Genomic DNA, 24,278 nt, shown 5'->3' with positions numbered 1-24,278 from the left:
TTTTCAGGGAGGGATGAAGCTGCAAAGTCTTTGTCAGTGGAATCTTTCAGGGAAAGCTCTTTGTTATTCAGCATTCGCTCCTGCCTCCCCCCCTCTCCAAACCTAAACTAGCTGCATCTGCTTTTGTTTTCTAAATGCAGAAGTAGGGACTGAAAGGAGCCCTTTTGTGGTGAGGAGGAGGGGAGAGCTGCAGAGCTTTAAGTGGGAAACCGAAGGTCAGGGCAGAACTGCTCCATTGTGCCGCTCCTCTTCTCCCAGCAGCGCCTTCAGTTCTGTCCCTGCTGCCCAAACAGGAGCACAGCAGCACACGCACGCAGGTCCCCAGCTGCTGGCACAGGGAGTTGTTCAGCTGTTCCGCCAATGGAAGCCCACGTCCCGTTTATCTTAACGCTGCTCTTGATTAAGGGCAGTCAAACAACAAGCCTGGGTTCCTGTGAAATCCCCATCTGCGCCACCTTCAGGTTGCACTGATAGCGTGGTACGGAACGGCACAGCATGGCAACGCCAGGAGAACCCCCCTGGGTGTGCAGGGGGCACTGAGGCACCATCCCAACCCTCTGCCCACCCCACATCCCAGTGGTCTCCATCACTCTAAGTGGTGGTTTTGGGCTCCCCATTCTTCCAGGAGGACCCACTTGTGCTCCACTTGTGCCACCAGACGGTGACAGCTCGTGGTCAGTCCCACTCTGTGCCCAACTGTGATGCTGAGGCAGGAGGTGTGGGTCTGTCCTTGAGCCTCATGAGGCAGGGGATGCTTTCCCTGTTGTCCACCAGTTCCTTTACTCATAAGGGCCCATGGAACCGGTGTCCATTGATGGAGTCCAGCAGAAAACCATCACAAGAACAAAAGGGACGTGAATCCTCTGCCTGCTCTCCCTGCTCTCAGCAGCCTTGGTTTGCCAAGGGAAGAAAGAACGCATGGTACCTTCCCCTCCCTCTGTCCACACATCTGTCATCCTGGAAAGAAAGTATTCCGTGGGTCTTGGCACAGCATTCTGAACAGTTGCCTGAAGCAGCAAGAGGCTGCTCCTGAGATGGATGCCCAGCATTTGGTTCAAATATAGCGATGGTGATTGACAGGGCTAATTCAGCCTGTCCTCTTCCCTGTTATAACTTAATCACTTGCACATTGCCTCGCGCAGATCTTTCCCTGCCAGCCAGGAGATGTCTTTATTCCAGGCTGCCTTGGTGTGAGGCTGACTGGGGGCTGCTGGGCTGAGCCCAGGGCTGGATTTGGGGAGCTCACCCTGTGCTGAGCTCCATCTGGCTGCCCAACTTGGCATTCTGTGGGTCAGGCCGGGCTGGGTTCTGTGGCACGGCCGTACATCTCCGTGTCCTCAACTCAAGCATTCAGCACAGCCCTAAGCAAAAAGCACACGTGCTGCCTGTGTATGCAGAGATTTTTTGGGGTGCTGAGTGTTACAGCTGCACCAGAGCTCAGGGAACACACAGCACGAACTGCAGCAATGGTGGTGGCTCCCAGGAAGGAGCTGGGGCTAGAAACTCCATGCAAAACTGTCCCATGATGTGAGTTAGGGGTAGAGATAGGGGTAGGGTGCCCGGGCTATTGCTCTGCAAAAGATGTGGGGTACGGGGCTGCCCCACACCTGCACCCTGTGTGCTGGGGAAGGGAGCCCTGCAGTGTAGGGCACACAGTGGGGCGAGACATGGCTGAGAGCAAGGCAGCAAGAGTCCTTCGAGCACCCCGCTCCACGAGCGGAGTTTTTGGGGGCAAAACAGCCGCCTTCAGACCCCCCCCCTGCACCCCACACCCGGGAGTCCGTCCCGGGGCGGCTGCCGGCAGCGCAGCACGGGGGCTCCGAGGGGGCGCCCCGGCGGCGACTACAAGCCCCATCAGGCCGCTGAGGAGGAGGAGGAGGGCTGGGAAGAAGGCGGGGGAGGAGCCGGCGGGAGGCGGCGGGGCGCTGCGGGAGCGGCTCAGTCCGGCGGCGGCAGCGCGCGGCGGGGACGCGGCGGTGCGGGCAGCTCTGAGCGGCGGCCGTCGGGGCGGACCGCGCCTCCCGGGAGCGCCTCCCGCCGCCACCTCGGGGCCGGGATCCGCCATGGGGCGGCCGCACTGAACGCGGCGGCGGCGGGGCTGCGCGCTCGCCCCGGCCGGGGCTCCCCTCCATTGTTCCCGGGAGCGGCGGGCACCGCGCCTCCGCCGCCGCCCCGCGGGACTCCGGTGAGTACGGGGAGAAGGAGCGGGGAGGCGCTTTGTGCTCAGCGCGAGGGGGATCGCTCCGGGATCGCGGCCATCCCCATCCGCCGGGGGGGCGGCCCGACGGGGCCCCACTGCGAGCAGCGCGGGGCTGCGGCTTGCGGGCACCGCGGGCGTTGGGCTGCGGTACCGGAGGTTCGGAGAGCTTAGGAACACCGGAGCGGTTCGGTGTGCTTGCGGCGGAGGTCCGGTTCTGAACCCCGGGGCACCCCGGGCAGCCGCCCGGCGGCACTTCGGAGGCGCGGTGGCTCGGTGCCCGGTTCTCGGGTCGGTGCGCGCTGCTCGGTTCGGTGCCGAGCTCCGGGGGCCCCCAGCGCTGGGGATCCGGTAAGGACTCGGTGCTGCTGCCCGGCCCTCGGCCACCCAAAGTTGCTGGGCGGGAGCCTGGCGGCTTCCAAAAGAAGATGGAGAAAGAGCTGGATTTGTTGCGTTAGGAACTCCGAGATGTTGGGGCCTTTCGGTAAAAATCGGCGGCGGAGGCGATGAAAATGAGCCGGGCTGAGATCTTTGTGCGTGTTGGCGTGGGAGGTGAGAGGGATCGGAGCGTTCTTCTGCCGAATTCTTTGCCAGCGTCTGGGAACGGCTCTTGCGTGTGCGCAGCGTGGCGGCCGCCCTACGCCGCAGCGCTCGCGACGTTTGCGGGGTCGATGTGTGCGGGACCGGCGGGCGCGGGGCTCCGCGTGGTTCTGTGGTCGCGGTTCGGTTCCTGGACGAGGGCCGGCGGCTGCCGCGGGGAGCGAGAGGCGCTGCGCGTCCGTTTGCAACGCGTTCAGATGACGGCCGAACGCCGTGCGGATTGTTGGATAACTCGGCGCTGCTCCGCGCGTCACGGCTCAACGGCCAGACCTCCAAAGTGCTCTCCTGCCGAATGCTTGCGTTAACAAAACTGAGGGTTTGGAGGCTGCTCGAGTCCCGGGAGGAGGAAAATCGGGCTTTGTGATTTGCTCTCATGAGATCGCGGGGCTCTCGGGGATGTGCCCGCACCGGGGATGCTGCAGGACGGAGCCCCTCACCTCTCTCTCCGGCCAGCAGCCATTTTCCCCGCACAGGAGCACTTCCTCCCTTAATCTCCGCCGTGCCTGGCATGCACCGTTGCCTTCTCCTTGTGTTGCTCAGAGAGGATTAAAACAAATGAGGATCGTCCCTGGCCCGGCAAGAGCGGTGCTGCGCTGCACAGCGCGCCTGCTGGGAAGGAGCCCGAGCTGCTTTCAGGTGCAAACAGGATCTCTCTGTTTATTTATTTGCCTGAAAACAAATAAACTGTACTGGGAGCTGAGGATCTCCAAGCCCCGTTGCTCAGCCGGGCCTGGAGCACAGATGCTCGTCCCAGCAGTTTGCCTTTCCCCTCATTGGGACCTTCTGCTTTTTGGGGATGGAGGCAAATGTGAGCAGCAGGGGATGGGTCTGCTGGAGGAGTGCGTGTCCTTCCGCCCGCAGTAGCTTTCCTGGGAGGAGCTGAGTGCAGCAAACCCCATCCCGCTCCCTCCCAGCTGGAGAACTGCTCTGCCTCTTCCAGGGAGTGGGGGCTGTGATCTGGTGTCCGTTCTGGGACAGCCCTGTGCCGGAGCACTCAGCACCACAAGCCTGGAGCAGCCTTTGGGGGACCTGTGGGGGTGCTCAGCATATCTGAAAATGAAGCCCTCGGGTGGGGACGCCTTGCTTTCGGGAAGCTTTTAAACCTGATCTGGTTTTACTGAGCTTTTCCCATCCTTGCACCCCACCAGACCCCCACTCACACCACTGCATGCACGCAGAGCACCGTAATTCGGTGCAGGAGCTGTTGGTGTGCAGCAGGATGCAACACGTGGCTGCAAAGGGTTAACACTGAATGCAGCCCGCACAGTTGGATATTTATTTTTCCAAGCATGCGTCTGCTTTAAGCATTACTGATTTTCCCTATAGTTACATTTGCAGTCGTGTTTGCTTTTTATTTCAGCAAATACTTGGTTGAGCATGCGGCTGGGTCAAGGAGCGCAGGGCAAGGAGGAGGTTCCGTGTGCCACCAGGAGCTTTGCCTTTGCTGCGTTCTTCTGCTGCAAGGGCGCTTGGAGCCGAATTCATCCTCCTTCCTTCCATCAGTGTCTGTCAGGGTCTCCCATTTGTGGTCACCACCGTGGGAGGGGCGTCACCTCGGGGTCCCCATGGTCACACTGGGGCACGTAGAGCCCCTAGAGACGTTCTGGTGACCCCTTGAGCTCCATTTCCACCCTGGGTGCCCCAGTGCCGTGGGCCCGCTCCTCTCTCCTCACCTTGGACGCGTTCCCAGGGATGAGCCATGAGCTGGGAAGGGGCTTCCCCACTGTGCTCTGCTCAGCACAGGGGCCGGGCTGTGCGTGCCGCTGGCTCAGCCCTGACTCACAGCACGGGGCGAAGGTCCAGGGTCGTGCTGAGGACAGCAGGACAGGCAGGTTGCACATGTGGGCACGTGGGCAAAGGCTGTGCTCGGGTGGGAGTGCGCACAGGTGGGCACAGGGGTGTTCCTTCAGCTCCTAAATAGCCCCGTGGGTGTCGTGGCCGTTGTAATTGCAGGTCTCTAAGGGGCCCTTCGTTCTGGTTCCTCGCTTTCTGCTTCCATTTTTAGTCACTTGAATCCACCCCAACCAGCAAATTGCAGCGGGCAGGGACAGTGCATGCATGGAAGGAGCTGGAAACCCACGCTGAGGCTGCAGCCTTTCGGTGCAAGCAGATTCCTGTGGGGATCCGTATCTCCGCACAGAGCGGAGCTGTGCTTTCTGTGCACAGGTTGGAAGGTTCCTGGGCTGCTCTGCCCCGTGTGCATCACCATCACTGCTGCAATGGAAACTCTCTGCTGTCGGCCCCTGAGTCAGCGCCCGTCCCACTGCAGCTGAGCCCCACTCTGTGCCCTGACTCACTGCTGGGAGCTGCTGTGTGCTCTGTGCGGGGGGGGGGGGGGGGGGAGAGCTGCAGCCACTCCACATTAGGGCATGTTCCGGGGGGGTGCTGCTGATAAACAAAACCACAGAGAGACAGAAAATAATTTCCAGAAATGCCAATGGCTTTTTTTTTTTTTTTTCCCACGAAATATTACCACCTCCTCCTTCCAACCCCTTGATAAATTGCTCACACTCCATCAGTGTTTTCACCGGTGGAGATGATGCTGGTGTTTGCTGGGTGTCCCTGTGTGAATAGTTTGGCTGCCAAATGCTGCAGAGCTGGCAAGGGAAGAGGCAAAAGCTGCCCTGGGGTTAAATCCTTTGGGACAGAGGATGCTCCGTGGTGGGAAAGGGTTCATTGGGAAGCAGGAGCACGATGGCATCCAGGTCTCCAGGAGCACGTGGGGGGATGAGTGGTGGCCCATTACTCACTGCAGTGGTTTACTCACCTTGTAGTAATGTGCTTTTGAGGTGGATCCCATATGGCAAAGAAGCACTTGTTGGCACGGTGCGCTCCGAACGGGGCTTTGGGGTGATGTCAGAGCAGCACCAGGTGAGCTCACACGGCTGCATCCCCATTTCTGTGTTGTCCCCCCGGTCCCGGAACAGCCATCCATCCCAATGTTGTGCAAGATGGGGCACAGAGCCCTGCGGGAGCCCAGGGGGACCATTAGCGACCACTGGTGTCGGGACCTCGGCTGGAGGCTGTTGTGGAGCTGCAGATGTCACCGAGGGAGGAGTGCAGCTCTTGGATTGCAGCCCAAAGGCTTTGGGGTCTGACAGCTCGAGTCGGGTTTGGCTGCGTTGGAGCACAGAGCAGTAGAGCACGGCTCAGTGGTGGGAAGGGTGGAAGGCAGAGAGAAGTGGAGGGTTAAGGAACGTCCTCCTCCTGTTCCAGCTCTGCTGGTGGCTCTGCTGCTTGTGCACCTAAGGCTGTGAGGTCACAGCACTGTTCCCACAGCAAAGGGGCTCAGGCATCTCCCGTGGGGTCACCCCGACACCCCAAAAGGGCTTCAGGAGCTCCCACCCCGGGTTAACCGTGTGAACACCTGCTGCTCTGCCCCCAGGGTCTGTGCTGCTCTCAGTCTGGAGCTTCCTGGGATGTCTGTAGAGGAAGATGTCAAAACAAAGGGGTTCCGGAGCTGAGCAGCAGCACCTCTCCCATCCCGCAGAGCCTCAGGCTGGAGCCTTTTCCATTTTGCATCTGAGCAAAAAAAAGTTCAAGGAACCCAAAAGCTGCTCCTGCCAAGCCGTGACGATCGAAGCTCCTTGCAAACATTTTGATTTGTATGAGAATTGCTGTTTCCAGTGCCAACTGCATGAAGGGGGAGGAAAAAAAGAGGAGAGCAGAAACCTCCCTTCTCTTAAAACAGCATTTGAGGATTTCTCCCAGCGTTTTGCTGTGCTCGGTTTTGCTTTGCCAGCACTTCTGCTCCCAACACATCAGCCATCATTTGCGGGGTGGCTCGGAGCTCAATCCTCACCGCCACCAAGCGGGGAGCGGAGAGGGGGGGAGGGGGTCCCCATACAGCAAAGGGGCTGTGGGATGCAGGGGATTCCCATACAGCAAAGGGACGTGGGGGGATGCCCTGAACTCTGCCCTGACTCTCTTTCCCCCCTCTGCAGCTCACAGCGGCCGACGGGGCCCCATGGAGGGGCGGTTGAGCGCAGTCGCCGAGCAGTAGCCGCAGCAGTGGGATGTTTACCTGGAGGTCCCTCATCCTTTGGGCTGTGCTGGTCACAGCCACGCTGTCAGCTGCCAGACCGGCCCCCACGCTTCCTGACCAAGGTAATGCCAACAGATCTCCTTCTTTGCTTTTCTCCTTGTTGATAAGATAGCTGGGACCTCTCGCCTTGCAGAAGGCAGAGCTTTGGGGCCCGGCGAGGGGTTTTGTGCGATGCGTCGTGGTGCAACCTGGCTGGGGTGTTGCTTGCAGTGAACACGTGGCGTGGGGCGCACCTCCAGCATTGCCTCTGGGCGTCTTTAAGGCAGGGGGGAAACTTTGGAGAAGGTCAGCAGTCACCCCTAAGGCGTTGCAGGAGGGAACAGCCTGGGATGTGTGGCATTGCTGAGCTCCGGGCTGGGGACATGCTGAACTGCCATGCATGGGCCTCCGGGGTCACCAGGCCCCCAGGACAGCTGCACGGAGTGCTGCAGCATTTCAAAGCACGGCCCCTTCCCTTGGTGAGGCGGAGAATAACCAGAGCAGCCAGGGATTGCTGCCTAGCTGCTGCCTTTTGGTTCTAATTACCTGAGAATGTCTGGTCCGAGCGGTACGGCGTTGCTTTTTAAGGCTCACTCTTTCCCTTTTCCTCCCACTGAAAGCCCCACGTGTTGGTGAGCCTCACAGTCACTCCCATGAAAGCCATGGAGGTACACAGAGCAAAGGCAGCGTGGGGTGACGGTGGGGTTTTGGGGTCCTTAGGGAGCCCTGGAGGGGTTGGGGAGGCAGCAATGGAGGTGGAGGGGACAAGGAGAGGATGGAGCTGGGTGCCTGCCAGGCTGGCAGTAACCTCTGGCAATGCTTCCCAGCACTGCTCTCACCAGGACGGCCCAATTAGTGCCACAGCAGGAACCTGGCTGCACAAGAGCCTGGCTGCACAGAGCCCAGCCCTTTGGCTGTGGCTGCTGGGAACAACGCGTCCCCGACACCATATGTGCCTCTTCACAGGGTGGGACGGAGAGTCAGGTCCAGGCCAGGCTGTGTGGGAGGCAATGGTGCATCAAACCCAGAGCCATGCATCAGTCCCAGAGCCACGCATCACATCCTTGAAGCCGTGTGTTGTGTCCCAGTGTTCCACATCCCCCCATGAGCATCACCCAGGGGAGGCAGATCTGCTGTCCCCTCCTTAGCAGATGCAGCACCAGACTTGGTTCTGGTGTTGGTGGTGTTTCAGTTTACTGCTGGAGTCCGTAATCTCCCCCATGCAGGGCAGCCTCACCTCAGTGCAGAGGAGGGCTCAGAGCCGCCCCTCCACGTGGCTGGGGAGGGGGCTCAGGAGCTCAGCCTTTGTCAGGAACTTATTGAAAAATCTGCTGCAAATAAAATATTAATGGGCGCTCGCTGCGTTTTATAGTTACCTAAATTTGGAGGTGGTTAAAAACCAGGAAAAAAAAAAAAAACACAACCAAAAAAAAAAACGAGTTAAGGGGAAAAGCCAAGAAATTTCCATGAGCAGCCTCCGTCTCCCTCCCTCACAAAGCCGCTCTTTGTCTTCAGGTTAAACAGAAACCTGCAGAAAATTGTGGAGGGGATTTTTTTCCTCCCTCCCTGTCCTCTATTGTCCTCCCCGCTGTTCCCACTGCTCTGCCTCTGCTGTGTGTGGGGAATGTGGGGGCACGGAGCGGCCGAGGGGCTGCAGCTCTGAGCTTCATCTCCTGGTGCGGATCTCCATCCTGGTGCTGCCAGGCATGGCTGTGTGCTGCGGGGCACCACGCTGCTCCCTTCCCTTCCCCTCCCAGCCCGTCTGCAGGCATTGTTCACCACCTCCCGCCTTTCCACTCAGATGCTGTCACTCCAGCCCTTAATTGAGGAGGAAAAAAAAAAAAGAAATGTGAGGCTTTGGGAAAGGCAGCAAGGCTGTGCTGCAACTGTGGGGCAGCTCTGCAGGGCTGCCTGCACAGCCCCCCCACGTGCAAACTCATTTTGCACCCCACGATGGGAGAGGAGCAGATCCCCGGGACGCCCTCCTGCTCCTGCAGGGCAAACCCATTGCTTATTGCAGAGAGCCACAGATGTGCATGGGTTGCAGCACTCCTGGTGCCCCTTGCAGTGTGCAGGGCCTGCTGTCCCGCACTGCTGCTCTGCACTGAGCTCTGAGCACGGCTGGGTGTCCCGGGGGATGGGCGGGTGGTTATCCTGACAGCTTTGCAAACGACAGACATGCTGGGTAATTAAATGCTGCTTCATTTCACGTGCTGCTCTGAGGAGCAGAGCCTGGGGCAATGCATCAATTCCCTGCTCCTGCTGGAGAGACTGCAAGATGGGCAAAGCCCATTAGAAAGCACTGCATTCTGTGCTTGGCATCATCCTTCGTTGGTGAGCAGGGCAGTGGGGAAGCAGTGCAGCTGCAGCATGGTTGCAGTGGGGTTGCAGTGGGTGCAGTGAGGGTGGAGTGAGTGCACAGTAGAAATGCAACAGGGTTGCAGTGGATTGCAGTTGGGTGCAGTGGGTTGCAATGGGATGCAGCAGGGTTGCAGTGGAATGCAGTGGGATGCAGTGGGATAACAGGGTTGCTGTGGATTGCAGTGGGGTGCAGTGGGATGCAACAGGATTGCAGTGGGGTGCAACAGGATTGCAGTAGGATGCAACAGGGTTGCTGTGGATTGCAGTGGGATGCAACAGGGTTGCAGTGGGGTGCAGCAGGATCGCAGCGGGAAGCAGTGGGATAACAGGATTGCTGTGGATTGCAGTGGGGTGCATTGGGTTGCAGTGGGATGCAACAGGGTTGCATTGGGTTGCAGTGGGATGCAGCAGGGTTGCAGTGGGGTGCAGCAGGGTTGCAGTGGGTTGCAGCAGGGTTGCAGTGGGTTGCAGCAGGGCTGCAGTGGGATGCAGCAGGGTTGCAGTGGGTTGCAGCAGGGCTGCAGTGGGACGCAGCAGGGTTGCAGTGGGTTGCAGTGGGATGCAGCAGGGTTGCAGAAGGGGCACTTGGTCACCTCCCCAGCACTCCCATGGGCGGCTGCAGGGGGGGGGACAGCGGGGAGAGGCACTTTTTAAATAAGAAAGAAACCAATCCCCACGTCCCGGTAAGCGCTTCCTGTTGGGATTAGCAGAGCTGTGGGGCATGTGTGTGCTTTTTCTTCAGGAAATACCTTCAGTGAGCCCTGGTGGGGTTTCCAGGGCAACCGGCGGCAGGACCTGCTGCTCGCGGCCATTCAGCCCGGGTTGTTGCTGTGCTGCTTTGTTGGCCGCTTTATTGCGCTCGGGCACACACAGCTCCGCGCCGTTTTGTCAGCCCTGAATGCAGAACTGCTCCATTCTGATGGGCAGCTTTGGCGTGGGGCCATTTGCATGCAAAGTCCTTTTGGGGGGAGAGGTGAGAGCTCTCCGGCAAGGAGAACGCGGCTGAATGCGGAGGGGGAAAGGTGAAGCCGTGCTGCTGATATCCCCATCCCTTGTGGGCCAGGCCTGGGCTCCAGCAGCAGGTACAGGAGGCAGTGGCACCCTCCATCTGGTTGCAAAGCTGGAACTGAGCAATAAAAGCGCTGGTGGGTTTGCCTTAAAGCTCACAGCAAAAGGAAACAGTGGGAGCTGAACGTCTCCATCCCAACTCGGTGCTCCCAGATCCAAAGTCCCTGCAGCGCTGCCTGCAGGCTGTGCACTGCTGGGTGCTTGGGGGTGCAGCACTCAGCATCTGGGGCTGCAGAAGGGCTGCATTTGCTCTCCTGAGCCCGATGTGTTCTGAGGAGCCCAACTGTGGGGCGTTTTGCTCCCAACTGAACACCTGCACCGTGCGTCTCCCAGACTTCAGCAAGCTCAGCACCAACCCCCTGTGCTTAGCAGTGGGCACAGAGCCTCTGGGCATCCCTGTGCCCTCTGTGTTTGGGGCTGGAGCTGCAAACATTTGGATCCCTGCAGTGCTCCCCCCTCCTGCCCTGGTGCAGAGGAGGAGAGCCAAGCGTTTCTCCGGCCCATTGAGCTCCTGCTCGCTCCAGGCGTGTGAGCACCATGCTCAGAACTGCTGTGAGGGGCTGCACCTGCCGGCTTGGGTTAGGTTACAGAAGAGCAAAATAAATAGAAGAGGCACTCCGGGCTGATGGAGCACAACGATCCGAGGGGGCACTAAGAGTAGGATGAGCTGCTCCCGCTCTGTGTGCGCTGTGGTTTTGCAAAGGCTGCGTTTCCCAGGGCTGCTGCATGGCAGTGCCAGCCGAGCCGTCCCGTGGGCTGCTGCTGTCCGGCTGCCAGAGCCTCTGGGAGCCTCATTGTCCCTGCTCTCACCCGTAGGGGGGTGTGGGGGGGGTAACCTGGACATGCTCATTAGGCTGTGAATTCGTTTTCGGGCCGTTCCCACCATGCCGCGTTTTCCGCCTTATCCCCGAGTGCCAGAGATGCGCTTTGGGTTACCAAAGGGCAGCATCCCGCCCTGCCCTCTGCCTCCCCGTGCTGTGCTGTCCATCACGCTGCTCATGTTAAGAGCTGGGTCGAGATGGGGGGAGGAGGGGGAAGAGGGAGGACGCGGCCTTTGAATGGCACAGAGAGCGTCGCCGTGAGCTGGGATGCAGCCCAAAGCTGTGCACCCTCCAAAGAGCTTTTCTCATGGGCATGAGCAGTGCTGAGCCCCAGCTGAGAGTGGAGGGCACCGCAACCCTCTGGTTTTGGGTTCTCTCCGTGGTCTTCACGCAGGGGCAGGAGGATGCTGTGGGGCTGTGCCTTGGTGGGACGTGGCTGTGGCATTGTATGCGCCTGTGACGAATCTTTTGAAACACAAATGAGAGCTGCAGGGAGCGCTGAAGCTGGAGGAAAACGTGGGGAAGTTGGGATTGCAAAAAGCAGAGCTCTTCCCCAAAACCTGCAGGGCTCTGTAAGCTGACAGTGGGACCTGCAGCCCTGCTTCTGGCCCTCCTGCCATCGAGGAGAGCACTGAGCTCGTCCCCACACACGCTGTTCTCATGGAGGCGTTCAGAGAAACTCCTGAGCTGTTGGTGGATGGTGTTGCTCTGAAGATGCTCAGGTGTGTGAGGGCTGCAGGAGGAGTGAGGAGTGGAGGGCTGAGGCTCTGGAGGTGCACATCAGCTCCCCATTGCTCCTGTCTGAGCACAGCTGATGTGGTGTGCATGTGGTTGGGGCCAGAATGCCTTCATCGGGTGCTTTGAAGTCCCTGGGAAGCACCGGATTGCAGCTGGAAAGGCCCTGCAGGTGGGCTGCCCCTGAGGATTTGCTTTGGGGTCTCCACGTGGGAAGTCACCATGCTGAGATGGAGTGAGAAGAGGAGGCTCTGAGCCAACTCCAGGCTGCCCAGCGAGGAGCAGGAGGAGTCGTGGGAACACTCCTTATGGAGACAGCAGCAGAGGTGCGAGAGCAGAGCTGGCACAGGAAGGAGAGCAGGCATTGCACCAGGCTGAGTGTGAGCACTGGGAGAGATTGCTGGGAACCTGGATGTTTGCACCCAGCGCAGGATCCTCGTGCAACACCACAGAATGAGGGGAAAACAACGGTTTGTGCAACACCGGTGACCAAGAGCCAACAGCACTGGGATGGATTGGATCATTGTGCTGCTGGAAGGACGTCGCAGGACGACTGAGGGCAGGGAGCATCCGACAGCCCCTGCCTGCCTACCTGAGCTTCCAGCACTGTCTCTGAGCCCTGCTCTCTGCCTGCTGTCCCGGCATAGCCCTGTAACTGCCTGGTGCTGACCAGAGTGAGGGATTCAGGCCTGCTTTGCTGGCTGTCTGCTGCTGGGCAGGGAGACCCTGGGGTGGAGCCGCGCAGGGTTTGGTGCTCCTCATCCTGCCCTGCTGCCAGCTCTGCCCAACGTGCCTCAGGTTGCAAATTCCTCCCCATCTCAAACCCCTTCTGCAGCGCTTGGCAGGAGACTGAGGGCGCTTGCGTAGCTTTGGGCTCCATGGCTGTGCCCTGGGGCGATGCCTCGCTGCTGCTTGGGTTGCTTTCAGCGTGGCTGTGCTCGGGGTCGACCCCCATACCTCAGCCACGTCCCCGCAGCGCATGTCGCCTCATTAACCCGACCCTCAGCGGCCCGGTGTCCCGTTGTCTCTATTTCTTTTCTTTTTTCCCTTTCTCTCCCTCTCTCCCCAACTCCTCCAGCTCTGCCCAAAGCGAACATCGAGGTGGAATCCCACTCTGCACACCCCGGCGATCTCCTCCAGCTGCGCTGCCGGCTGCGCGACGACGTGCAGAGCATCAACTGGGTGCGTGATGGAGTGCAGCTGCCTGAGAACAACCGCACACGCATCACCGGCGAGGAGGTAGAGGTGCGGGATGCGGTGCCCGAGGATTCGGGGCTCTATGCCTGCATGACCAACAGCCCCTCGGGGAGTGAGACCACCTACTTCTCCGTCAACGTCTCAGGTTCGTAGCGGTGCAGGGGCAGCAGCGAGGAGCAGCGTGCCTGTGTGCACGCCTTGCATGCTGGCTGCCAGGCACAGGTTGGTTCGGTGGGGTGCAGTCTTGCACAGCCCACGCTGGCACGCACGGGATGTGCCACCGAATCTGTGCAGTATGGTGGTTGTGCCCTGTGGCTCAGCGTGGGGGCACATCGGCACAGAGCGCTGCAGCAGGGCCAGCACTGCTGGATTTTCTGCTCAGAGCTGCAAAGATGGTTGTCTAGCACCCTGTGTGTCCACTTCAGTCCTGCCCAGCACCCTGTGTGTCCACATCAGCACAGAGCACTGCAGCAGGGCCAGCACTGTTGGGTTTTCTGCTCAGAGATGCACAGATGGTGCCCAGCACCCTGTGTGTCCACATCAGCACAGAGCACTGCAGCAAGGCCAGCACTGCTGGGTTTTCTGCACAGGTGGTGCCCAGCACCCTGTGTGTCCACATCAGCACAGAGCACTGCAGCAGGGCCAGCACTGCTGGATTTTCTGCATAGAGATGCACAGGTGGTGCCCAGCATCCTCTGCACCTTTTGTTTCCATGAGTGTTCTTCCATGGTGGCAGTGCATGCGTGGGGACATGTGAGTCTGCATGGAACTGAGCACCGGGGTGAACTGAGGTTTTCTTTGTTGGTTCCGAAGCACAGTGGTGAGGACTGAGTGCTGATGGTCGGGAGGTGCTGGCTGAAGGTCAGAGCTGTCTCTGTCTGCAGGACCTGGATGGATGGATGGATGTCCCCGGGTGCCTGGCAGCACAATGTGGGCACTGCCTTCCTGAGTCTAAAGTCAGCCTTGTGGGCAAACTGCTCCCTGGGCTCTGTGAGCTGGGACAGCATCTCTCGCTCCAGCCATGCAGCGTTCTCTCAGAGCCTCATGCCTGTGTCAGCACGGTGCACAGGAGGGGTCTGTGCATAGTGCTTAGCTGGGGGTCTCTTCTCTTGCAGACGCACTCCCTTCTGCAGAGGATGATGATGATGAAGATGATTCCTCCTCGGAGGAGAAGGAGGCGGATAACACCAAGCCAAACCGTACGTGTGGGATGGGTTTGCATGGGTTTGTGGGATGGATGGGGGTGAAGGGAAGCCAGGCATGCATGTGAACAGCATCCAGGGGCTGAGAGGCAGGAGAGGAGAGGCAGAGTCCTGCTGCAGTCCTCCTAGAGCCTGGCTGGGGTGTGGGGATGTGCCAGGGAGATGTGCACCTCACCCCAGTCCTGCTCTGGGTTAACCATGAGCAAACATCAGTGCTCCCCATGGCTGATCCTGCTGCTCTGTGCCCTGCAGAGGCTGTAGCTCCTTACTGGACCTATCCTGAGAAGATGGAGAAGAAGCTACACGCCGTCCCTGCTGCCAAAACAGTGAAATTCAAGTGCCCTTCAGGTGGGACGCCCAACCCCACGCTGCGCTGGCTGAAGAATGGCAAGGAGTTCAAGCCTGACCACCGCATCGGGGGGTACAAGGTACAGAGTGGGTCCTGTCCAGGCAGTCTGGGCCTGGGAGTTACTCAAGGAGAAGGGGAAATGAATGGGCTTCAGAGGCCCTGAGCTGCCCGTTGGTGCAGCCGTGTGCCTCTGGAAGGGCAGATGGGCCCCCTGACATTCCTGTTGCAAAATAGACCCACGGCAGTGACCTGCTTCTTGGTCATGTTTGCAACAGCCTCAATCTTTGGGGGAGGGGGGAGGATGAGCCCAGCCTGGTTGCACTAATCCCAGAGCTGAGCCAGGAGGGTTGGGGCAACTGCAGCTCCCAGGAGCACCACTCATCTCCTACATCCAGCACTGCAATGGGGGAGAAGGAGGATGAAGGAGTGCTGCTCTTCTTGCAGAGCTTTGGCGCAGCCTGGAGCATTTGGGGTGCAGGGCTCAATGTGCCCCCCAGGGCAGCAGGGTGCTGGTTCTCTCCATCTGTGTGCAAAGCCCTGGTAGAAAATGGAGTGGAAACGCAGGGCTGTGGGAATTGCCAGCGTGCCATCAGCACATGGATGTGGGTGCTGTTCCCTTTGTGCCACCCAGGGCTGTGTCCCTGCACCCTGCCCATGGTGCTCAGCAATCGGCTCTGTGCTGGGACAGCTGGGAGCAATTATGGTCCCTCTGTAGGAGAGGGGAAAGGTGACCACGAGCAGATTTATGCTGTGCCAAAGGGCTGAGCCGTTCTGATGTGCACACATCTCACCCACCACCCCCCATCCTCCTGCCCCCAGGTCCGCTATGCCACCTGGAGCATCATCATGGACTCGGTGGTGCCATCAGATAAAGGCAACTACACGTGCATCGTGGAGAACAAATATGGGAGCATCAACCATACCTATCAGCTGGATGTTGTGGGTGAGGATGGCTCTGGGGCTGCTCTGCTTCCTGCACAGCAGCGCTGATCCCCGCGAGCTTCACCTCGAACCCTTCTGGGGCTTTTTAATTGTGGTGGAAATAATTTCAGAGACCAGACAGAAACTTTTTCTAATCGCCTTATTAGCCATAATTCCCAGCTGGGAAGGCTGGTCTGAACAGTTCCACATGTGGAGCTGCTCTAAATGCCAGTAAATGAACCATTAAGAATGTGATTTAATTTGATTACACTGAGCAAACTGAAGGGAACAGTCAGCGAGGTGAACAAAGGGGTTTGTTAATGCTGACTCACCACAGTGGCAGCGGCTGGGGCCCTCGTTAGGTTTGTTTGACCTCTGACCCCTGAAGAGATAACGATGTCCCTGTGCTGGGATGTCACCTGTCCCCTGCTCTGGTGGGATGTCACCTGTCACCCGCTCTGTGGGGCTGTGGGATGAGACTCCTGTGGATGTGGGGTGCCCATGCTGAGGTCTCCATCCCCACAGAGCGCTCCCCGCATCGGCCCATCCTGCAGGCAGGGCTCCCTGCCAACAAAACGGTGGCCCTGGGCAGCAACGTGGAGTTTGTCTGCAAGGTCTACAGCGACCCGCAGCCCCACATCCAGTGGCTGAAACACATCGAGGTGAACGGCAGCAAGATCGGCCCTGACAACTTGCCCTACGTGCAGATCCTGAAGGTAACGCTGCACACACAATGGGCTGCCCCAGCCCGGGTCCCTATGGGGTCGCTGCCCTCACTGGGCACAGCTGGGGACACATAGGTGGCATCGAGGCATCTGGAGCCCCACCAGCCCTGCCTGCTCCGCTCTGGGCTGCTCTGGAGGAGCTGGGTGACAGGTGGGCAGTGGGCAGCAGGCAGCGGTGCGCTCATCCTTTGGATCCCTGAAGGTGTCTGCCATGAACTGGGTGGGTGCTGGGGGCAAGCGTAGGATGGGTGGCACAATCCAGCCACGAGCAGTGCCCTCAGCCCCTCTGCAAAGCCTGGGGTGTGTGCACGTCCCCATCCATGCCAAGGTTTCAGGACACGTGGCCATCCTCAGCTGTATCCCCAGGCTCAGGGCACACGGTCACCTCCAGCCCTAAGGCACATGGCCACCCCCAGCCATAGGGCGCATGGCCACCCCCAGCCATAGGGCACATGGCCACCCCCAGCCATAGGGCGCATGGCCACCCCCAGCCATAGGGCACATGGCCACCCACCCCAGCCATAGGGCGCATGGCCACCCCCAGCCATAGGGCACATGGCCACCCCCAGCCATAGGGCACATGGCCACCCCCAGCCATAGGGTGCATGGCCACCCCCAGCCATAGGGTGTATGGCCACCCCCAGCCATAGGGTGCATGGCCACCCCCAGCCATAGGGCGTATGGCCACCCCCAGCCATAGGGTGCATGGCCACCCCCAGCCATAGGGCGCATGGCCACCCCCAGCCATAGGGCACATGGCCACCCACCCCAGCCATAGGGCGCATGGCCACCCCCAGCCATAGGGCACATGGCCACCCCCAGCCATAGGGCACATGGCCACCCCCAGCCATAGGGTGCATGGCCACCCCCAGCCATAGGGCGTATGGCCACCCCCAGCCATAGGGCACATGGCCACCCCCAGCCATAGGGCGCATGGCCACCCCCAGCCATAGGGCACATGGCCACCCACCCCAGCCATAGGGCGCATGGCCACCCCCAGCCATAGGGCACATGGCCACCCCCAGCCATAGGGCACATGGCCACCCCCAGCCATAGGGTGCATGGCCACCCCCAGCCATAGGGCGCATGGTCACCCCCAGCCATAGGGCGCATGGCCACCCCCAGCCACAGGGTGCATGGCCACCCCCAGCCATAGGGTGCATGGCCACCCCCAGCCATAGGGCGCATGGCCACCCCCAGCCATAGGGCGCATGGCCACCCCCAGCCATAGGGCGCATGGCCACTCCCAGCCATAGGGCGCATGGCCACCCACCCCCAGCCATAGGGCGTATGGCCACCCCCAGCCATAGGGCGCATGGCCACCCCCAGCCATAGGGCGCATGGCCACCCCCAGCCATAGGGCGCATGGCCACCCCCACCCCAAGGTGCACGGCTGTCCCTACCCACACCCCTGATGCACTGCAGCAGGTTTATGGTCCCTTGCCTCCCGGCTCGCCACAACCCCCCATGGCCCCCAGCCCTGTGCTGGCACCATCGCTCCGGGCGCTGTGGTTTCTGACCCCATCGATGTGACTCCTCTGTTGTTGGTCTGTTCCAGCACTCGGGAATTAATAGCTCTGATGCGGAGGTGCTGACCCTGTATAATGTGACAGAGGCGGAGAGCGGGGAGTATGTTTGTAAGGTTTCCAATTATATTGGCGAGGCCAACCAGTCTGCGTGGCTCACTGTCACCAGACCTCTGGCAAAAGGTAATCGGAAGGACGCCCAGTGGGACGCTTTGGGACCTCCAGTCCCCAGCGGTGGAAAACACAACTCTGGGCTCTCTCGTTTCTGCTGTACTTCTGGTGCAAAAAGCCATGGAAAAATACCCCGCCGGGGCCGGCTGGGCTGCGTGCTGCGTCCTGTTCCCCCCCCCCCTTGTGCTCCCTGCTCTGTGCTGTCCCCGTGTCTCCGTCCTCGTGCTCCCACCTCCCTCGATGCCCAGCCGGCCCTCCCCGAGCTCTATTTTTCCATGTGGCCCATTGCCAGCATGCTCCGATGGGCAGAACCGTTGGTGAAGGGTTTTTAGTGGCGTCTCTTTAGGTCCGCCCGGATGAGGGGTCATCCGGAGGGTCTCTGCCAGGGGTCTCCACGGTTTCTTGCCTGCTCCCGGGGCTCTGCCAAATCAGGCTGCTCCCTCCTCTCTGCCTCTCCCCCCCAGAAGATCTCATGTCGTTTGCTTCTCCGTTTTTTGCTTCCACTCTCCCCCTCTAGACGGCTGGCGTTAACACGACAGACAAAGAGATGGAAGTCCTTCACTTAAGGAATGTCTCATTTGAGGATGCTGGGGAGTATACATGTTTGGCGGGTAATTCTATTGGGATCTCCCATCACTCTGCATGGTTGACAGTTCTCGAAGGTATATACTCCTCTTCCTGTCCCTTCTCCTCCCTTGTTTCCACGTGTGTCGGATGCATTGCTGGGGCTGTCGCTTTGCTTTGGGTGTCGATGGGCTGCTGGGCCCATCGTTGCTGCGCGGATCCACGCCTGATACAGCAGGCAGGGAAAGTTTTTGGGGCGCTGCGTGGGCGCCGCTCTTCTGCCAAAAGCTTTGCCCTGTTATCAGCCGCTGCTTGGGTGGTGCTGCTGGGAACACGCAAGGTTTTGGCTCTTCTGCCTCTCTCTGAGGGCTCTGTTCTCTTGGGGGAGGGGGGTCAGGTTTGGGCTGCTGGGGGTGATGGCAGCTGCCAGGTTTGTGGCTGCGCCGTTCATAGCTCCTCCACCCCCCCCTAAGTCACAAAGTGGGGCTGTGTTGTGGTGCGCAGGGATGGGATCCCCTCTCCCATCCTGCAATACATCACTGCTGCTGCTGCTGCTGCTGCAGGTGCTTCTGGCTGCTCGGCTCCATCTCCCAGCACCCAGCGGTGCCTTCCAGCCCACCGTAACCACAGATCCCAATGGGTGTGCAGCTCAGCGTGGGCAGAGCTCAGCCCCACAGGACGGTGCAGGGGAGAATCCCCATGTAGTCCCCATGCAGACTGCATGGTGCCGTCCCACACAGAGTGGGGATGGGCACGGACCCCTGCTTTCCTGCCCCAGGCAGCTGCAGGTGCAGCGTGCATCCCAAGGGCATGGGTACGATGCTTATGCCAAGGGTGTGGGTGCAGCGCCCACCCCATGGGTGCAGTGCAGCATCCCAGCAGCCTGACCGCTCCCTGCTGCACGTGGGAGCATCCCACACCAACCCTCACCTCTGCTGAGAGGAGCCAGGCTCTGCCCAGCCTCACTCTTTGCTCCCTCTGATGCCTTTTCTGTGCCAACCCAGCTATTGAGGACTCACCAGCCATGATGACGTCCCCCCTCTACCTGGAGATCATCATTTACTGCACCGGCGCCTTCCTCATCTCCTGCATGGTGGTGACAGTCATCATCTATAAGATGAAGAGCACCACCAAGAAGACAGACTTCAACAGCCAGCTGGCCGTGCACAAGCTGGCCAAGAGCATCCCACTGCGCAGACAGGTAACAGAAAGTAGAGAGGGGGTTTCTTGGCTCCTACTGCCCCTCCTCAAAGCACTGCCCTTTCCCTGGGTTGGGACGGATGGTGCACCATGGCTGTCCCTCGCCATGCTTTGTGCGTGGCCCCGTGGCAACGAGAGTAACCAGGAGGATTTGTGGCCATTTAATATTGAGATGAAGAGTGCGTGCTGAGCACCGAGGATCCCCAGGCTGTGCGTTTTGTGGTACCAGCAAGCAGGAAATCAATTGCAAACGATACAGGCGTGCTCCAATGGGGAGCAGCAGGGAGTGTTCAGGAGTTGGGGGGGGTCCCGGTCGTTGTCTCCCCACTGGGAATGGGCGGCCGTGGCCCCAGCGCTGCGTGAAGGTAACCCACAGCCCTGCTGCAGGTGTCGGCTGACTCCAGCTCCTCCATGAACTCGGGTGTGATGTTGGTGAGGCCCTCACGGCTCTCCTCCAGTGGAACCCCCATGCTGGCTGGTGTCTCTGAGTATGAGCTGCCCGAGGACCCGCGCTGGGAACTGCCACGGGACAGGTGAGGATGGGGGGGGATGGTGTGGGGAAGGGGATGGGATGGGGATGGGAAGGTTTGAGGATGGGTGAGGTGGGGTGAGATGGGATGGGATAGGATGGGATGGGGTGGGGTGGGGTGGGGTGGGGTGGGTTGAGGTGAGTTGGGATGGAATGGGATGGGGATGGGATGGGATTGGATGGGATGGGGATGGGATGGGATGGGGATGGGATGGGAAGGTTTGAGGTGGGGTGAGATGGGGTGAGATGGGATGGGGTAGGATGGGATGGGATGGGATGGGATGGGATGGGATGGGATGGGGTGGGGTGGGGTGGGATGGGGTGGGGTGGGTTGAGGTGAGTTGGGATGGGATGGGATGGGATGGGATGGGATGGGATGGGATGAGATGGGATGGGATGGGATGGGATGGGATGGGATGGGGATGGGGATGGGATGGGAAGGTTTGAGGTGGGGTGAGGTGGGGTGAGATGGGATGGGATAGGATGGGATGGGATGGGGATGGGATGGGATGGGGATGGGGATGGGATGGGAAGGTTTGAGGTGGGGTGAGATGGGATGGGATGGGATGGGATGGGATGGGAAGGTTTGAGGTTGGGTGAGGTGGGGTGAGATGGGATGGGATGGGGTGGGATGGAATGGGATGGGATGGGGATGGGGATGGGGATGGGATGGGAAGGTTTGAGGTGGGGTGAGATGGGATGGAATGGGGATGGGGCAAGGGGATGGCACTGAGTGCAGTGGCCATCCTGCTGTCCCAGTATGGCGTTATGTCTGTCCTCCCACCAGGCTGATCCTGGGCAAGCCGCTGGGAGAAGGCTGCTTTGGGCAGGTGGTGCTGGCCGAGGCCATCGGCCTGGACAAGGACAAGCCAAACCGTGTCACCAAAGTGGCCGTGAAGATGCTCAAGTGTAAGAGGCGATGGGAGCGGGTCTGCGTGCAGCACCCACGTGTGCATGGTGTGGGGGGATGCAGGCCAGCCTCCCTGACTGCTGCCTTTGCTGCCACAGCCGACGCCACAGAGAAGGACCTGTCTGACCTCATCTCCGAGATGGAGATGATGAAGATGATCGGCAAGCACAAGAACATCATCAACCTGCTGGGGGCCTGCACGCAGGACGGTGAGCGGGCGAGGAGGGGCTGCCAGCACTGTGCTGACGGTGGGGTCCAGGCACGTGGCTCAGCCCCGTTCTCCCTCAGGGCCCCTCTATGTCATCGTGGAATACGCCAGCAAAGGCAACCTGCGTGAGTACCTGCAGGCACGGCGCCCGCCGGGTATGGAGTACTGCTACAACCCCACTCGTGTCCCCGAGGAGCAGCTCTCCTTCAAGGACCTGGTGTCCTGTGCGTACCAGGTGGCGCGTGGCATGGAGTACCTGGCCTCCAAAAAGGTGTGAGCTCCATCACGGTTGAGTGCTTAGGAATGGGGCCGTGGGGCTCCGGGCGCCGTTTGACAGCCCTGCTCTCTGCACAGTGCATCCACAGGGATCTGGCAGCCAGGAACGTGCTGGTGACCGAAGACAACGTGATGAAGATCGCTGACTTCGGGCTGGCCCGTGACATCCACCACATCGATTACTACAAGAAGACGACAAACGTGAGCGTTCGGAACCCGCTGTGCCAAGCGACCTTTGGCCGTCCCTATGGGCAGCACTGAGCTGATGGGGTTCTCTTGTCACAGGGCCGCTTGCCAGTGAAGTGGATGGCCCCGGAGGCTCTGTTCGACCGAATATACACTCATCAGAGTGATGTGTGAGTATGCCAGGCACTGCTAGGCACTCCTGGTGTAGCTGTGCAAAGCTCTACCTGTGCACCCACAGCTCTCCGTGATGCCCGTGCTGGCTCACGGTTTGTGCCCACGTGTCTGCCTGCAGTTGGTCCTTCGGCGTGCTGCTTTGGGAGATCTTCACTCTGGGCGGTTCGCCGTACCCTGGTGTGCCTGTGGAGGAGCTTTTCAAGCTGCTGAAGGAGGGCCACAGGATGGACAAGCCCAGCAACTGCACCAACGAGCTGTGAGTGCCGGGGGGGCAGTGGGAACGTGGGCGCCGTGCCTGCGGTGCCATCCGTGCTGAGCTCTGTGCTGGGTGCAGGCAGCTGCACGCTGGGGAAGGCAGATGCTCAGAATTACTTTTGCAGTGTCCCCTTACCTGCAAAACGTCAGCTAAATCTGTTTGCGATGACCGACGTCAGGGCTCCCTTTGCTATTGCTCTGCAGGAGTGAATCCCAAAATGACCCCGGGGTTATGCACTCACACAGCAGCCCTGTGTCCTGCCCCACATCCTTTCCTCAAGAGGCTGAGCCCCATTCCCTGCCCCACATCCTTCCTCAGGGGGCTGAGCCCCATTCCCTGCCCCACATCCTTCCTCAGGGGGCTGAGCCCCACTCCCTGCCCCACATCCTTCCTCAGGGGGCTGAGCCCCACTCCCTGCCCCACATCCTTCCTCAGGGGGCTGAGCCCCATTCCCTGCCCCACATCCTTCCTCAGGGGGCTGAGCCCCATTCCCTGCCCCACATCCTTCCTCAGGGGGCTGAGCCCCATTCCCTGCCCCACGTCCTTCCTCAAGAAGCTGAGCCCCACTCCCTGCCCCACATCCTTCCTCAGGGGGCTGAGCCCCACACACTGCTCATTGCCAGGGGCAGAGCTGTGCACCCACAGATGCGCTCAGCTCCCCCCACCCCATACAGGTACATGATGATGCGTGACTGCTGGCACGCCGTGCCCTCCCAGCGCCCCACTTTCAAACAGCTGGTGGAAGACCTGGACAGGATCGTGGCCATGACATCCAACCAGGTAGGAGAGACCCCCGCGTCCCTCCGTGCCCCTCGCAGAGCCCCCCACCCCCCCCCCATCCCCTGAACCCATCCCTTGCAGGAATACCTGGACCTGTCGGTGCCTTTGGATCAATACTCACCCGGCTTCCCAGCCACACGCAGCTCTACCTGCTCTTCTGGGGAGGACTCGGTGTTCTCCCACGACCCACTGCCCGATGAGCCCTGCCTGCCACGCTGCCCCCCGCACAGCCAAGGGGTGCTGAAGCGGCACTGAGGCTCCGCACGCAGCTGTGCCCACCGGGCCCCTCGGCAGGGAGCTCTGCCCAAAGCTTTCGTTTCGCTGTTTGCCTGTTCGGTTGCCTCTCCTCTCTTTGTTTTCATCATCCCTTTAAACCTTTCCCACGAGGGTCTGTGCTTGGACATCTCCACGTGGCGGTGCCGCAGTGTGTCCCTATGGGGCTGATGCACTCTGTGAGCATCCCAGCGCTGCCCAAACCCACATCTGTGGGGCCACGCAGCGAACCGTGCATCAGTGCTGACAACAGAAGTCCCGTGTACATAGCTAAAATATGTATAAATATGAATATATATTTACATGTCTTTTTAAAAAGGTTGTTACCAGAGCTATACCAGTTTGGTAGGAAGGTACTAGTGGCTGGTAGATATCAGTTGCTATACATATATATATATTAAAAAAAAAAAAAAAAAGAAAGAAAAAAAGGAACAAAAAATAGAAACCGACAAAAAAAAAAAAAAAAAAAAAAAAATCCATATATTTTGCTACATTTGCTGTTTTTATTTTTTTAAATTATGTCCCCCCCCCACCCTCTTTCAGTTTTAGATCCCTCGATAAGGAATTGCTGCTGCTGCTGCTTCAGTTTTATATGGGGTTGTATTAAAACCATACTAAATAACGTTGTCGATGCCTTTCGGGAGCACACGGCCAAGGTGCCAATGGCCTTTCCCTCCCTCCCCCCCCCGGGGGGCTGCAGTGGGGCCGGGTTCAGCTCCAAAGCTGGGCACTGGAGCTCTGCACCCCCGGGCTGTGCCTTACCCTGCCCCATGGGGAGGAAGGGCCATGGGGGCTGCTGTGTCCCCATCCCTTTGTCCCCCCCCCCATCCCTTCGTCCCCCCATCCCCATCCCTACCCCCCCACCTCCAGTCCCTGAGCGCGGAGTCAGGGCGCTATTACTTGAAAAGTTTATTTTGCCTTTGTATGGAGAAATATTATTTGTTGTAAACTCTTCTGTAATGAATCTGGAATTCTTGTAATTATTAAAGACTTTAACCAAGCGGTGCGTTGACGCCGTCGCCCAT

General features: G+C 59.7%; 1 protein-coding gene across 4 annotated transcripts; it reads left to right on the top strand.

Annotated features, from left to right (window-relative positions):
- Positions 1-1,999: 1,999 nt before the first annotated feature.
- FGFR1 (fibroblast growth factor receptor 1) lies at positions 2,000-24,253 on the top strand. 4 transcript variants are annotated; one of them, XM_052701843.1, is made up of 18 exons: positions 2,000-2,185; positions 6,742-6,904; positions 12,885-13,148; positions 14,119-14,202; positions 14,458-14,633; positions 15,374-15,497; positions 16,001-16,191; positions 18,415-18,559; positions 19,466-19,662; positions 20,049-20,194; positions 20,978-21,099; positions 21,199-21,309; positions 21,389-21,579; positions 21,663-21,785; positions 21,870-21,940; positions 22,063-22,200; positions 22,875-22,980; positions 23,062-24,253. In XM_052701843.1, the coding sequence occupies exons 2-18, from the start codon at positions 6,814-6,816 to the stop codon at positions 23,233-23,235; spliced, it is 2,454 nt and encodes an 817-aa protein (XP_052557803.1). In that variant the 5' UTR covers positions 2,000-2,185; positions 6,742-6,813; the 3' UTR covers positions 23,236-24,253. The 4 variants fall into 4 exon arrangements, with proteins under 4 accessions (XP_052557803.1, XP_052557802.1, XP_052557805.1 ...); XM_052701842.1 differs by having other exon boundaries at positions 19,466-19,669; positions 20,050-20,194; XM_052701845.1 differs by lacking the exon at positions 12,885-13,148 and having other exon boundaries at positions 2,007-2,185.
- Positions 24,254-24,278: the final 25 nt, after the last annotated feature.

This window comes from Tympanuchus pallidicinctus, unplaced genomic scaffold (genome assembly GCF_026119805.1).
Source record: "Tympanuchus pallidicinctus isolate F22 unplaced genomic scaffold, pur_lepc_1.0 scaffold41, whole genome shotgun sequence".
Taxonomy (NCBI): Eukaryota; Metazoa; Chordata; class Aves; order Galliformes; family Phasianidae; genus Tympanuchus; species Tympanuchus pallidicinctus.
This window is presented reverse-complemented; position numbering and strand designations above follow the sequence as displayed.

Bases quoted from the DNA above. Each gene is read 5' to 3' on its own strand.
- FGFR1 (XM_052701842.1), top strand. From the start codon at position 6,814: ATGTTTACCTGGAGGTCCCTCATCCTTTGGGCTGTGCTGGTCACAGCC. The intron at 18,560-19,465 runs GTATATACTCCT...GTGCCAACCCAG, and splicing joins ATGGTTGACAGTTCTCGAAG to CTATTGAGGACTCACCAGCC. The intron at 21,580-21,662 runs GTGTGAGCTCCA...CTCTCTGCACAG, and splicing joins AGTACCTGGCCTCCAAAAAG to TGCATCCACAGGGATCTGGC.